We start from the raw sequence: 14,724 nt of genomic DNA on the forward strand, positions 1-14,724 counted from the left end.
AATAATCCATATTTTTCTAGCTAGGACATTGGACCAGAAATTCTAGGCCATTATTTTCACCGGAACTTTGGGACCTTGGTTAGTTCTGTGTAGATGCAATCAACAAGGCTCATAACCATCTTACCTCCCTGTAGAGTTTTACTGCTACAACAGAAGCTCCTGGAGAGAAGAAATTCTACTCAGCGTTGCTAAGTTCCAAAAGAATACTACTTGGACCAGGCATACCTATCATTCAGTACACTTATTTGCACTGGCTCATTTGCCCACATGGTATGTGGTATGAAGCCAGGCCTGGTATAAGTAGCCATGGATATTATGTGACAGAACCCCAAAGGAGGAAAACAAATACAAGGCTTTTCTGGCTGTCTGGGGAACATATGGACACCTTCACACCATCTGACTAGCACCCCTGCTGGCTTACTGACACTTTGATGCTTGACATATGGCCAGGTAGAACAAGCCTGGCTAAAGACCAGAAACATCTCAACCTTTCCCTACATACTTTTATATTCATCTGCCTGTATGACACACACTGAGCAACTGCAGCTCTGCTCATAGCCTTTTACAAATAGTACTTGTTATGACTGGAGTCCTTCAGACTGAAAAAGCTGATAAGGGAAAGTTTCTCAGGGACCCCGTAGAGCGGTCACCCTTCATCATGATGCCCAGACTGGGAAGAGGCAGAACAGTCACCATTCTCCATCCTGCACTCTGTTGTTTTCTCCTCTTTCCACCACTCTTCAGTGTTTTCCTCCTGTGCTGAGACAAAGCACTATTATCCAGTCTCTGGCTGAGAGACACTTCAAATCATACTTCCACTTGCTTTGTTTCTTATAACCTTGTGTAGGTGACCTCATGGGGATGGTGCTGCAGAACCTGGACCGCCTGGTGCAGCTGCCCCATGGTTGTGGGGAGCAGAACATGGTGCTGTTTACCCCCATTGTCTATGTGCTGCAGTACCTGGAGAAGACGAGGCAACTGACCCCCAAGATCAAGGAGAGGGCAACAGGATTCCTGCGCAATGGCAAGTACAGCAGACCCACCTTGCTCCTCTGCCTTCCCCTCTGTCCAACCTGCCAACAGCTCTTGCCCTTGCACTCATTCTGTTAATGTTGTCCTCTCTGTGTTACTGCACTGTATTAATCACTGTTTCCACCTCCCCAGGGTACCAGGTGCAGCTTCTTTATCGGCATAGAGATGGGTCCTACAGTGTCTTTGGGCAAAAGAGTGGGGAAGGGAACACTTGGTAAGCACTGGGAATATCACTTGCTCCTGATTTGCCCTGTCTGGTCCAGAGTAGCTAGCGTGCCTGGTAAAGCTGATTGATCGGTTGTGTGTTGCTTCTTTTGGATGGAGACTCCAGAAGCTCCCTGGCAGGGGGACAGATTGAGGGACTTGAGCCACTTGAAAAAGCAGTGAGGCAGGGCAGCAGAGTTTCTAGGAAAGTGGAACAGCAAAGATGTGGTTCCAGGAGGTGGGAGGTCTCTTTTTTTGTCTCTATGGCCCTGCTGCTGCCCCACAGAGAACACTGGTTTCTACTGGTGGTATCCTGGCAGCTAAGAGAGGTACATACTGACTGGAGGTAGATCAGGGAAGAGCAATAAAAAAAATCATGTCCCCAGAAGAGCTGCATTGTCCCAGGTGTGCCCTGTGGTGTCTGGGCTGGCAGAAATGGAGAAAGGAAGGCAGGAAGAAATGGAGAATTCAAGATTGTCTCTAGGTATTTGGAAGAGAGGAAGTACAACAGGTAAATGTAGAAGGGCTAAGAAGTTTTTCACCCGTGAAGTGACTGGGTAAAGCAGTAGTACATAAGTAGTACATTTGTGGAGCCAAACTGAAGGAGGGCAGCCACTTGGGTCCTGTGAACCACTTCCACTTTTGACTTGAATCTCTGAATGAAAATGACTCATTTTTTTGGCACCCTGCTGTGTCAGTATTAACTTCAGGAACAAGCACTCAGAGGCCTTTGACTTTCTCTTTACATTTTTTGTCTTTGTTTTTCTCTTACAACTCAATTTTTTCCTAGGCTGACAGCTTTTGTAGTCAAGAGTTTTGGCCAAGCCAGAAAATACATCTATATAGATGACAAGAACATCCAGGATGCCCTACACTGGCTGGAGCAAAACCAGCTCCCCAGTGGCTGCTTTGCAACTAAAGGGAGTATCTTTCACTCCTCCCTAAAGGTAAATGAGGGCCAAGCCAGACAGCACAGCTGGGGAGTAGCTGCACAAGTATTGTGACAGCAAATGATTGTGGGATTCCAAAGGATCCCGGAAAGTCACTCCTGTAACCAGCCTGAAAGAGAGCAGGGTATGGGGTGGGGAAGGCATAAGGAATGATTTTCCTTCTGGGGAGTCACTGTCTGTGCCCTCCAAATGCCACATAGGGAATGAAATGTGCATTCCCTTCACAGGGTGGTGTGGATGATGAAATCTCACTGGGGGCGTACGTGGCTGCAGCACTGCTGGAGCTGGGTCAGCCACTGAAGGTGAGTGTGCTCCCATTCCCTTCTGCTCTCCTGTACACTCTCACGCCTGGACACTGCTATGAGGATACACCAGCTCATACTGCTGGAATTCTCTAGGCTGGGAACATATAGGGAGCTGCTTTGAGGGAGTCAATATTTGGCCAGACTGTGAAGACATTCCCCAGAAGAGACAGTGCTGTAACACTGGCATGGTGCAACCCTGTTTGGTGGCTATGGTTCCCAGTGCACTGTTGTTTTCTCAAGTGAGTCTGTAATTTAGTGGGTTTCTCTGGAGCTACATCAAGAAGACATAGTCTGGCTACCTGACATGAGCTTCCCTGGCCCCTACTTTGCCTCTGTCAGAGTTTGGCATGTATCTCTCCTCCCAACATAGAGCAAGCTGATGCAGACCACCCTCCGCTGCCTGCAGCAGGTGGTTCACAACATCACCAACATCTACACAGAAGCTGTGCTGGCCTATGTGTTTGCCCTGGCTGGGGACTATGAGACAACCCAGGAGCTGCTGTACAAACTGGAGGAACAGGCCATCAAGTCAGGTGCTGGCTGCTGGTTGGGGTATTGCTTCTCATTCACCTGCTGGGATCTGGAGTAACATATGGGCAGCTAAAGCAGTTAAAAATGACATGTGTTTGTACATATTCCTTGTACATATGCAGTGACTGCACTTTGTGACTGAAAAGATGATAATTTATTTCACAAGTTGTGAGTGTGACTTATCAGAAAGAGTTTCAGCCTGGAGGATTTCAAGATCCTCTTGATGGGGGATGTAGGAATCTGTGAGCTAAGACCAGATGAAGCCCTAGAGAATAAATGAAGAAAGTGACCATGGCTGGAGTACAGGGAATGAGCTGAAGGAGCCCTGAAAGCACTGTGAGATTTGTTTCCTGTGAACCTGCAATTACATCCTTTCTGGATAGCCTGTATGCTTCTTTCCTTCTTCAGGGGGACAAATCCACTGGAGCCCCAAGCCAAGTTCTCCAGCTTCCACAGACTTCTGGCCTGGTACTCAGTCAGTGGACATAGAGCTGACAGCCTATGTGCTCCTGGCATACCTCTCTAAGCCACAGGCACATGCAGGTGACATGACAACTGCAGCTGGAATTGTAGCATGGCTGACCCAGCAGCAGAATGCCTATGGAGGCTTTGCCTCTACCCAGGTAACAAGTAGCTCCCTGTGGCTTGGTATGTTTTTGCACCTGAGGCTGGCAAGGCAAGTCCTCTTGAGGTCTTCCTACTCCAAGTCAGCTTCACTAGAGCTGGTGCTTTCAGAGGAGTGACTGTCTTTCCCTGTCTAGGACACAGTTGTTGCCTTGCAAGCCTTAGCAAAATATGCAGCAAGGATGTTCAGCACATCAGGCCAAGCTCTTGTGAGGGTGAAGTCTCAGAGGACCTTTGTGAGGGCTTTCCAAGTCACCCGCCAGAAGCGGCTGCTGTTGCAGCAGGCAGCACTGACAGAGATCCCAGGGCAGTTCCTGGTGCAGGTCCATGGCAGCAGCTGTGTATTTGCTCAGGTGAGGTTGTGGGATGAGCACGGGAGAGAGATGAGGCAGCCTCTTCTCCCTGTATGAGATCATGCCTTGTCTGTCTTTTCCCCTCCTGGTCCTTGCCCTGCAGATAGTGCTGAGGTACCATGAGCCTCCCCTACAGGCTGCTGTAACCTTCACTTTGCGTGTCAACACAGAGCTGACCAACTGTAGCCAGACTGATACACGTTTCCTCAACATCCGCATCCTTGCCAGGTGACCCCAAGGGTTGTTTCCAGCAAGACCCTTTGTGCTTGGGAACAGCAGCCAGCAAATGCTCAGGGCTGCACATGACAAGGGTGAATTTGGTGGGTGGAATGAATGGGGAAAGAAGATGTTGGCTACTTCCTGTGAGAGGGAGCAGTGCCTGTTGGGTCCTCAGCCAGATCACTGCCTGGCTCAAGGTATGGTGGTGGAGGGAAGCAGGGCTGGGAGGGTACTATTCTCACAGAGTCAGACCTTCTGACTGTTTCTTCTTAGCTACATAGGGAACAGAGTCACATCCAACATGGTGATTATGGAGGTGTCCCTGCTGTCTGGATTTGTCCAGACTCCTGGATCCAAGATGTTGGTAAGGACTCTGGAATCACAAAAGGGTAGCTGTGGTGAATGGGTCCCACCTGCTTGCTCCAGTTGGGAACTCTTCATTTCAGGCCACGGGGTAACTAAATTAGCAAGGGCCCTTTGCTGTTGGAGCTGAACCAAAACCTCTCATTTTCATACAGGGTCCACAAGGATTGGCTACAGAAGATCAGAGGTCATTCAGCTTCTCCCCCTGACACTATTCTCCCTTGAGCCAGAAACAAAATATGCTGCTGGGTGTGCTAAACACCAGGATTTGTTTTCCAGAAATTCTAAGAAAAGATTTCTTAGAGATACTTTAGTACCACCCGAAAAGATTATTTTTTCTGATTAAGCCAGAAAACAGAAGTATTAATTATTTGCACAGGTCCCAGGCAGGTCTTTAAGAGCAGTCTAGCAGTCAGTGAGATAACAAGAGTCTTTACTGGTGCCTACACCTGTTTGCTGACCAACGCATCAGTCCCATTTACTATCCACATGGCCTTTTGTCCCTAGAGTGGAAGATTCCTCTAATTGAGCAGTGTCAACATAGTTAATTCCTGAGATGCTCGCAAAGGATATCCAGGAGGGAATTACTAAAGATAAAACCACTAAAACCCTTATGTGTGAGAAATACAAAGTTCCACACAGAGCCCAACTCCACATCATCCCTTCAGTGCAACAGTAGGTTCCTCAGGTCAGGAAGCCCTTAGGAAAGTGCTCACAGATTTCCTTTTGTTATTATTTCCTATTCCAGCTGGAGCGCAGGACCATTGTTAAGAAAATAGAAGTGAAAGCTGATGTGGTCTACATTTATCTGGAGAAGGTAAGTGGGAATAAAAACATTTGGTTTGGCACGGTGAGAGCAAGAAGCCAGAGGACAAGGAACTGTGTGAGAAGCCCAAGGCTGGATGAGGCATGGGGAAAGAGCACTGGCGGAACTGTGGACAGAGGGAGCTTGCCCAATTTAATTTCTATTGGATTAGCATTTGCTATTCCTCACAAATACTCCTAAAATCTGGAGAGATTTAGTGCAGAAAAACATTCAAGCTAGGGAAGATGAACATGCAATGATTTCTTCCCTCCCATTCCTTGCTAATTTCTTTCCACCTACACAAGCTCGACGATGAACCTCAGACTTTCATTCTGCAACTGGAACAAGTAATTCAGGTGAAGAACCTGAAACCAGCCAGCATCAAAATCTATGATTACTACCAGCCAGGTGAGTTGCAGATTCCTTCCTATACTCGGGTTGGAGGTTGGGTTCCCAGCTGTCTGGCTGGGAAAAGGTGGTGTGTGCTATTCCCTGTGTGCATGTATGTGTGTGTAATTGTCTTCCTGATTTCCTTTTGCAGAGGAGCAAGCCTTGGCTGACTACAGTGCTGTCTGTAGTTGAGGTAGGCAGCAAGTCCCTGTGTGACAGGAACAGTGGCATCAGGAAATGACAGGTCTTGGGTGGGAGAGAGGGAATGCAGGCAATCAAAGATGGGAAAGAGGATGGTAATCAAGAGGAGCATATATCCAGCTAGAAAGAGAAACTGGCAGTTACCTGTGGCTAGGAGTGTGGAAATATGCTGCCGGCTCTTTTGCAGACAGGGAGGCAGCTGGAGGGCACTGCTGGACGATAGAGACAGGGACAGCATCTCTCAAAATCAGAGTGATGAAGGAAGGGCTGGGCATCAATCATGTGGAGTGAGAATGTGGAGGTATAGCAGCTTGTGCTAACAAGAAGTGTCAGATTCAGACACAGTTCCATTCCCTCAGCCTCCTCCCCCCTGCTCCATATTCATTGCAGGGTAGGAAAGGGGGACTCAGGGAGCCAAAGGAGCAAGGTGGAGCTAGAAGTTGTAATATTTCATCTTGGGGGGTAACATATCCAGCTGCCAGAAGGGGGATTGCTTGTATTAGCAACCTGAAGCCAGGACAGGTCTGGAGAAGTCTTTTCTGGAAGGGTAAAACAGAATCTTGACATGGTACATGCTGCATCCTGACACCATCCCACAGAAAGAAAGCTGCCTGGGGACCTGCCTAGGGAGCCATCCACACCACTAGCCAACACAAGGCAGCTTCCAGAGTCTGATGATAGCCATGGAGGCACCTCATCATGACCTCCTTGTTTGTCTTACCTTCTGTCCCCACAGTCACACATGGTTCCTCAGAAAGGGGTGAAGGAGCTCCCACATTTGTGACAAAGGAAAGGAACTGCCACACCATGACTCCTGCCTTTGCCCAATATTTCAGGTTGGGCACTGAATGGAAGGAGGTGCCCTAGCTGGGACACAGTCCACATTAAAGCCTGTGTGTTCCTGTGCCTGAGTGGATGGACTGAGGGATGACAATAGTCCAGTAGTTGTGTCTGGGTTGGGGTAGAGGGGGTGGGGTGTTACATATCTGGTACACACCTGGAAAGAAGAATTAAAGTAAACATGACCCCTTACCTTGCCACCATTGTGTCAGTTGTTGATATGCTACACACGTAGCCCAGGGAGATAACTTTTCTGCCATTGCACAAACCTTCTAGCTTCTCTGTTTTTCTCTCCTCATGCTTCCCATGGCTTCTCCTAATACATCCTGCAGTAGAACTCAGGCAGCTTTGGAGTACAGGATGCAACTGAACATGCTGTGACAGCTGTGTCCTTCTTGCAAGCTCCTGTGCCATCAGCTCTTCTTCAAAGCAGTTTTCAGATAGTAAAGCAGTGCATTGAGACTCTAGCCTTTTAGCTCACTTCAGCAGTACTGCCTTGTCAATTGCTCTTGGTAAAGGTCTCTAAATGCAACTGTTGGCCAAAGGAACTGTTAAACATATCCCAGCCCTCCCTTTGCTTTCAGCTCAAGCTTGCGTGGTGGTCACCTCTCTCAGGTACCTAATCTGCCTTGTTGCATGCTCTACCTCCTCCTGTGCAAATCTGCTGCTAGAGGAGTACAGTTTTGCACATGTAGGTGTATGTGCACACACAGAACAAAGGTGAAGTTATTTTCCCCAGATGCTCTTAAATGTGATTTTCCTCATTTGGAAGAAAAACAGTAAACTTGAATAATCAATTAGACAGTCCTAGTCTCTTGATTTTTAATAAGATGTCAGGCACAGTCTGAGCCTCTCAGAAGCTAACCACTCAGCAGGAAATTTCAAGTATTTTCTCTTTGCTTCTCATCTTTATGTTGTGGCTGTCTGTTGGCAGGGGTGACAGAGAACAGACAGACAGAGACTGCAGAAGGCGGGTCTGTACCTGTTCCTGTGAAGACAACAAAGAACAAAAAAAAAAAAAATCTGTGTTCCTGAAGTATTGAAACTAACCACTGGGAGCTCAGGGCTTTTTTGCATCTCATGACCAAATGGGACTGACAAATCATAAAGGACAGGGCTCTCTCTGACTCTGCCTGTACAAAGCCTACAGCAGAATCTCCACTAATGGTATGGGGCTTGTGGCAGGCATCCCAGGTTAGGGCTGTGTACCTCCCACAGGTGATTCATGAAGCAGGTGTTTTTCTCCATCTTGTGGGCTGTGGGCAAGGAAGCATGCCAATGCAAGCAAAGTTTAGAACAGGAGCAGGCATTGGTCAAGTTCAAGCTTTGCCTTTGCCCAGCCTGGAAAGAAGGAGTGGCAGACACCCATTCCTTCACGTGAATCAGAAGCTAGGCTGAGACTGTGAAATGCTTGGCACTGAAAAGGAGTCATGCCCTGCAGTAAAGGTAATCGTGGTGTCTTGTGTGCACAGGGCTCGAGGGCTGTGGAACTGCAGGGAAAGTGACGGGGAAAGGAACTGTATTGACTTGAGGAAAGTATATTTGATGGAAAATGCCAGGACTGATGGTAGGACGTAAGAGAGGCAGCCCTTGTTTTCTGTAACATACCTTCAACTCTGTCATGAGCTGGGCACCTCAAACCTTCCACTTCAATTATCCCTTTCCCTCAGTTTAACCACTGGGATATAGGAACTCACTGTTACTTAGCATTGCCTATCACTTGCAGTCTGGCAAGTTTCTTGACCAAGGGCCCTTGCATGCATCTCCCTCTCCATACTCTCCAGGACCATGCCTATGATGAGAAAAGAGTTGTTGGGCCCTCACCTTACTCGCATGGAGCACTGTAGCTCATCACCGTAGTTTCTTCTGAAAGATGAGAAAAAAAGTGCTGGTGAGATACGTTTGCCAAAAACTCTCTAAAGCAACCCATCATTGTGCCTCCATTTCTAGGAGAGGCATTCACTCAGCTTACAGGCCATGACTCTCCTCCACTGTGACATGTGACACCACTGGTATGTGTCAAAGATTTTGTATTTAGCTAGTCCAGATTCACCCCACATTTCTAGATCTTCCTCCCACTGGGGACCCCACAGAACAAGTTGTTTTCAATGTAATTCTTCTAAGAGGGTCCTCGCTCTTCTAAGCCATCCCCTCACTGTGGTACTTCTGCCTTTGCTGTCTCCCACAAAATGAGCATTTGAAAGCATGGCTCTGAGCAACGTGCTCCCCTCTCATTGGGAGAGTTAAACCCTAAGTGGTTTCACATACCAACTTCAAGCTTGCAAGTCCTGAGCCAGAAAAATAAGTATCTACCATTTTGAAACCCAAGAGGGTAAGTCCATATCTAGAGAGCTTCTAATTGGTAGTTAGATATGCATGTCAGCAGTGGTATTGTCTTAGGCTTGACACTTCAGAAAAATCCTTCCAGTGGTACATTTGGGTGGTTTCTGTAATACAGCATCTGAGCTCACCTGGCATGTAGTAATCATAGACCTTTATATTAGCTGGCTTATGATCCATCACTTGCATGTCCTGCTGCACCAGCAAAGTGTAGGTGTGAGGCTGTCTAGTCATCTAAGAACAAGAGACAGAAGGATTACGGCCAGAACCAAAGTCCTGTAGAAAAATCCCTTCTACCTGCTCTCAGGCTCCTGTGGAGACCTCACCACTGTGACAGATCTGTTCTGCTTTCCAGTGCATCTCAGAAATATCTTTTACTTCACAGGCTGTGGCCATCTCCCATTTTTTGGTCACCATATTTAACCCAGCTTATGAGAGACATCAAACCCACAGAGTTTAGGTATCTAAAGGTAGCACTAGTGTTGACCACCAATCCCCCATTCCCCTACAGTTCTGCTCTGAGCTTCTTCATGCATCTAGCCTCAGTGGCTATGTTCTTATACACAGTCCCATTACATCAGCTTTTATTCTCCATTTTCACACAACCCTCATCATTAGGCAGACAAAAGCAAGGTGTGGATGAACATCTGCTGGATGGTAGTAGTTACAGGACCTGCTGTTGATTGCATTCCCCCTTGTGCTACCTCGTATCCTGACCTGAAGTTCTTCTTTCTGCTGCCTTTCTACTCTGCTGCAGGTGTAGTGAAAGCAGAAACTCTGCAAATCTAACGCATCCACACAACAATAACCCACTTACTAGGAGGCTCAGCTTATTGACAGCTGGTGATGAAGAATCACAGAAATGTAGAAGTGCTCCTTAGAAATTCAAAAGTTTTTAAATTCATGCTAGGTCTTGTTTCTGGTGCCGTTTTTGTGTGCATATAGCTAGAGAAAGGCTAGATAGGTAGCTAATCTGTTGACTAATGAGGCTGTGGAGTGAGAACTGCTGTTCACACAACCATCTCATTTAATTTTGGGTGATCTTGGCAAACACCATGAGCAACCTTGTATGCTCCCTACTACAGTCATGCTGCTTAAGGGTTTTCTAAGAATTCAGGCTTGCTTGAATTTACTAGATGGATCCTACCAATACTCCCCAATCCTGATCAGACACTGTATATGGACTTTCAACAGTCTCTGAACAGTATCAACAGGTGTAGGCTTAATATCAGATTTAGCATCATGTGACTCAAGTTAAGTAGCCCTGTATACAGGCTCTACAGCTGAACAGCTGCAGGCTGACACAACACACTTCTCCAGGTCAGCAAATCTGACTGGTATGCAGGGACAACAGCTCTAGATACTTAAAATACTAACTGAACCAAGATACAAGAGTCAGCTAAAAGCTATCTGCCAGTCCATAGTCCCCTTAATGATGACATTAGCCTAAATTCTACTCACTTCCTCCAGGTAGAGAATGACACGGTCAGCTTCACTTTCAACTTTCTTCACTAAAGGCATTTTCTTTAGCTGAAAATAGGGGATAAAAGTAAGACTCTAACAGAAAGCAGAAATATTCAAGGATATTTGTCCTTGTGAGAGCACAGGCAAAATATTCACATGGCCAAGGAAGGCCTTAGGGTAGTGGAATGCAATGTATGGCCTGGAAGAGACTTTGGGTATAAAGATTTCTTGAGAAGAACCATGTTCCTCTGCCCACAGGAATAATCACAGTTCTGCATACAATCCTGCATGATGAACATCCACTATTGTTTCCCATCCCAGCTGGACACAAACTCACAGTCTCACCTCTTCCAACGAACCTGCCACGGGACTGTATCCAGACAGCAGCTCCACTTGGATCAGGACCATGTTGGTGGACACACGGTTCCCTGTGTAGCTGCAGCAGGAACCCAGGGGACAGCACTACTGTTACTTTCTGAGCCATGATCTCTAGATACTCCAGCCCAGCTTTGGTGCTCAAGTGGAGGAATGTGCCTTTCCTTCCAGTGTTTCTCCTGTAAGCATACTTGCTCCTGTACTGTAATAAATCTCTGTGCTTCCCCTGACTTCTCTCTTAATTGTGCTGAGCCAAAGAGAATAAATTCCTGGGAAGGCTTCTGGAAATACCTTCTCCAGACATGGCACGGAATGTCACATCCTCCACCTGCTCTCTTGGAAGGTCTGTCCCAAGTGAGGCAGGTGTACAGCAAGGGAGAGTCAACCAGGGGCAGAGAACGGAAGACTTAGGAATACTTGTCAGCAGTCAGTGCCACAGGACCTTCACATCACTAGTATTTTAAGACCTAATCCTAGAAGGAAGTGAGGCCCATAGACCTTGGGAGAACTTGTGGTGACTGGCATGATGATGAGATAGGGCTATAGCCTGAGTCATTCCACGGGACCTTGTACCTTCCACCCAGCTGAGGAGTGCATAGTTAAATGAAGTGAGACATCTTAGCACTTGGACCTCATGAGTAAGGGGAATCCTGGCCATCAAGAGACTGGTGTGGTGGCATAGGGGAGGCAAAGGGCAACTGAATATCTCCTACCGAGCATGAATCGTGACAGAGAACTGGCTGGCATTGGGTGCAGTGCATTCTGTCTGCAAAGACATGGCAAAGGTGATGTCACTCCTTGATGGAGGGATGTGGTACCGCAGAATGGCCTGCCAAGACAGAAAGAAGTTAGTTGGTAGAGAATAGCAGGGATTTTACTGAACAGTACCTTTGTCTAGCACTGACTGCTGTTTGCTGTTTTGCTCTATTGTAGGAGAAAACTATATGGGAGAAGCAGAGTTTCTGCTTGTGCACTGCTTCTGGTGGTGGTCACTGGGCTTCTTGGAGAAAAGATGCAGCTCTGATTGGGTGGAGATGATCCAGACTTCATCTGGGAAATTGCTATTCCCTTTCTGTTGGATCCCAGCTACTACTACCGGCCTTGAAGCCCAGATTCTTGCAAGTCACTGCAACAGTTCAGTCTTGTCTAGGTAGCAAGGTGAGAGGTCCCCTGGCTTTCAAGGTTTTTCCCCAGATGGATCTTTTCTCCCTTGCTGGGCTTACCTGCAGGAAGAGGCACCCTTGGCCCTGTACATGCACTCTATAAACTTGAGGAATGGTTGGCAGCTCCACTGTCTGCAGTAGGAGGCGATTGGTGTTGTTTACTCGGATGTTTTGGCTGAAACCCTCAGAGGAGAGAGAAGCCTGGAGATTAGGTCCATCCTTGTTGAAGGTCTTGCTTGCATACAGGGCTAGGGCTTCCAGGGCAACCACTGTGTCCTGAAGAAAGAGACACACATTGGGCAAAATAGGAGCCCTGCGTCCTGTGCATGCCCAGTCCTTAGCCTTTCCTTAATACTGCAGCCGCTGCACATTCAGGGTTGAGCTTTTCACTTGGACTTTCAGCATGGGATAGTCTCAGAGGAATGACAATATTGACCCTTTCCAAACCCTCAGGAGCTGTAAATCCATATATTTTAAAAAATTTTCTTTATTTTTTTTAAAAATATATATTTTTTAAAAATTTATTTTTTACTATAGGCTGTCCTAGAACCCATTGCTCTCACAAACCATAGCTGACACCAGGTTCTCTGATGATGATGGTTCAAGGGGATTACCTGAGTTGAAGCAAAGCCTCCATAAGGGTTTTGCTGCTTGATGAGCCAAGACACAATCTGAGACACCTTTCTGATTTCATCTGAAGACAAAGTTGACTTTGAAAGGTGAGCCATGAGGATACTAGATGTCAATTCCACATCAACAGATGGAGCCCGATACCAATATAGGGAGTCTTGTTCCTGTTTGGACTGTTGACTCCAGAATATTTGGTCATCTAGAGGTGGAGCGGGAACACTTATGGAGTGTGGATTCCTTTGGCCATTCAGCCCTGGGATCTCCACACAATTCTGCCAGTGACTGTCTCTCCAGCCCCATGGTCTTTGGTACCTGATATTGTGGCCATCTCATCCAATCGTTTGAGGATTTTCTGCCTGAGTGCCTTATCACCTGCTACTGCAAAGGCGTTTGCGGCTAATGCCAGGCTGTAGAGGTTGGAGCTGCCAGTATCAGCATTGACCAGGTTCCTTATACATTTCAGAGCTTTCCATACAACTGGGTCCTAGGATACAAATGAAAGCACACCAGTTGCTGGCAGAGTGCATGAGGAGGGAACACAGCCTTGATGTGTGCGAGGAGGGTAGAAACAGGGACAGGACACACAGGGAGAAAACTGGTACCGTGCCCCTGTGTGGACAAAGGCAGAGAGCCGGTGCACTGCCAGCCAGTCCCTGCTGCCAATACTCACGGAGCGTGGCATCCCTGAGTGTATGAGAGCTGTGATGATCACAGAGCTCATCCCCAGTCCCTCTTCCACTGCACCCTGCAGCCACCACAAAACAGAGAAGAGGAGGGTTACTGTGGGGAGAGAGGCCAAGAGGTTTTTCAGTACTTTCCGCTCCCTGAGCAAATTCCAAGCCAGTGCAGGCAACAGTGCTGGTCCTATTCCTCCACTAAGGAAGTGCCAGGGCTAGTATCTGCTTTTGCAGGTCCTGTTTGTGGGAGTACTTCTCAGCTACAGTGCCCCAGGCTACTCAGGGTAGCTGATTTCCTGCCTCTGCTTACCACTGAGCACACTCCGCTTTCCCCTCCCCCACAAAGATTTTCAGTAGTGGATTTCAGCACCAGGGGAAAGTGATGTTTCCACAACCCCACTGCAAGATGGCACTTCACTTGAGGGCCAGGACGATGGCAAGGGTATGGAGGAGCAAAAGAAAAGGTAGTTTTTGCAAAGGTATCATTCCCTTCACTTGAAGGATTAATTATCTGAGGTCCTGTCTGCTGAACTGCTGCTGGATCCACTTTGGTGGTACTCTGTGTGTGTCTGTGCATGCACAAGTGCTGTGTGTCTGATTGTATATGGCTCATTCCTGGCAAGGTTAATCTCACATGAGTGACTGCCATCAATCTTTATTCACTCAATTTCTGATCTGACTCTCTCTGTACATGGGGGAACTCATACTGTAGGAAGAATCAGCAGCTCAGTAATGGGAAAGGAAGCTAAAACAGTTTACCAAGGGAACAACACAGAGTTGGAAAACTTTTTTTTTTTTTTTTAAGGTATATGTTAATTTTTGAGATGGGGCTAGAGTAGGACACTGGTTCAGTTCCCATGTACGTATCATCAAATGCAAACCTTCATCATTCATAACCTGAAAAAGTACCACCATGACTAAGCACAACCCTGAGTGTCACCCAAGGGTGACCTTCGGCACATCGGAATCTCCCTCCTGCAGTAGGGTTTGTTTGTTCTTGGCACCCAAACTGGGCCAGAAAGTGAAAGCTCTGAGATACCTAAAGAACAGTCAGGACATGTCATACCATCAGACCATTGTTGAAGAGCTTCCCCACACTCTTGAAGCAGCCAGATGGAGTCTGACTTTTAATCAGGGCACTGGCAGCATCCCTTATATTCTGCTCATCTATGTGGATGAAGTCCTGGGCTTGGCTGAAGGTCTTGAGGACAAGGGCAGTTAGCCTAGAGCCAAGGAAAGGAGAAGAAAATCGGACCAA

The 14,724-nt window shown here is 47.3% G+C and overlaps 2 protein-coding genes across 9 annotated transcripts in view; one reads left to right on the forward strand and one right to left on the reverse strand.

Moving 5' to 3' along the window:
- The window catches only part of LOC102087594 (alpha-2-macroglobulin-like protein 1), a 28,782-nt gene extending 17,679 nt beyond the window's left edge, over positions 1-11,103 (forward strand). The window contains exons 24-36 of one of the 4 annotated variants that reach the window (XR_010469484.1): positions 848-1,024; positions 1,165-1,246; positions 2,027-2,183; positions 2,414-2,488; positions 2,862-3,024; positions 3,431-3,645; positions 3,784-3,999; positions 4,103-4,227; positions 4,500-4,582; positions 5,330-5,398; positions 5,692-5,794; positions 5,928-5,969; positions 6,714-7,009. Coding sequence is in view for 3 of the 4 variants with exons in the window: in XM_065048414.1 (XP_064904486.1) it covers positions 848-1,024; positions 1,165-1,246; positions 2,027-2,183; positions 2,414-2,488; positions 2,862-3,024; positions 3,431-3,645; positions 3,784-3,999; positions 4,103-4,227; positions 4,492-4,582; positions 5,330-5,398; positions 5,692-5,794; positions 5,928-5,968 (1,514 nt within the window). In the remaining variant the exon portion in view is untranslated. Of the gene's footprint in view, positions 1-847; positions 1,025-1,164; positions 1,247-2,026; positions 2,184-2,413; positions 2,489-2,861; positions 3,025-3,430; positions 3,646-3,783; positions 4,000-4,102; positions 4,228-4,491; positions 4,583-5,329; positions 5,399-5,691; positions 5,795-5,927; positions 5,970-6,713; positions 7,010-10,879 lie in introns of those variants that run through there. The other 3 variants (XM_065048414.1, XM_065048415.1, XM_065048413.1) reach the window with 3 other exon arrangements.
- Positions 7,454-14,724, reverse strand: part of LOC102087416 (alpha-2-macroglobulin-like protein 1) — a 28,486-nt gene continuing 21,215 nt past the window's right edge. For 4 of the 5 annotated variants that reach the window (XM_013369470.3, XM_065048401.1, XM_065048402.1 and 1 more), the window contains 11 exons: positions 14,533-14,689; positions 13,460-13,534; positions 13,102-13,273; positions 12,774-12,988; positions 12,220-12,435; positions 11,710-11,825; positions 10,967-11,057; positions 10,619-10,687; positions 9,289-9,391; positions 8,642-8,683; positions 7,454-7,805 (listed from right to left, as the gene is read on the reverse strand). In XM_013369470.3, the coding sequence (XP_013224924.2) occupies positions 8,643-8,683; positions 9,289-9,391; positions 10,619-10,687; positions 10,967-11,057; positions 11,710-11,825; positions 12,220-12,435; positions 12,774-12,988; positions 13,102-13,273; positions 13,460-13,534; positions 14,533-14,689 (1,255 nt within the window). In that variant the 3' untranslated portion in view covers positions 7,454-7,805; position 8,642. Of the gene's footprint in view, positions 7,806-8,641; positions 8,684-9,288; positions 9,392-10,618; positions 10,688-10,966; positions 11,058-11,709; positions 11,826-12,219; positions 12,436-12,773; positions 12,989-13,101; positions 13,274-13,459; positions 13,535-14,532; positions 14,690-14,724 lie in introns of those variants that run through there. The other variant, XR_002422742.2, reaches the window with a different exon arrangement.

The sequence above is a fragment of the Columba livia genome, unplaced genomic scaffold (genome assembly GCF_036013475.1).
Source record: "Columba livia isolate bColLiv1 breed racing homer unplaced genomic scaffold, bColLiv1.pat.W.v2 Scaffold_82, whole genome shotgun sequence".
Taxonomy (NCBI): Eukaryota; Metazoa; Chordata; class Aves; order Columbiformes; family Columbidae; genus Columba; species Columba livia.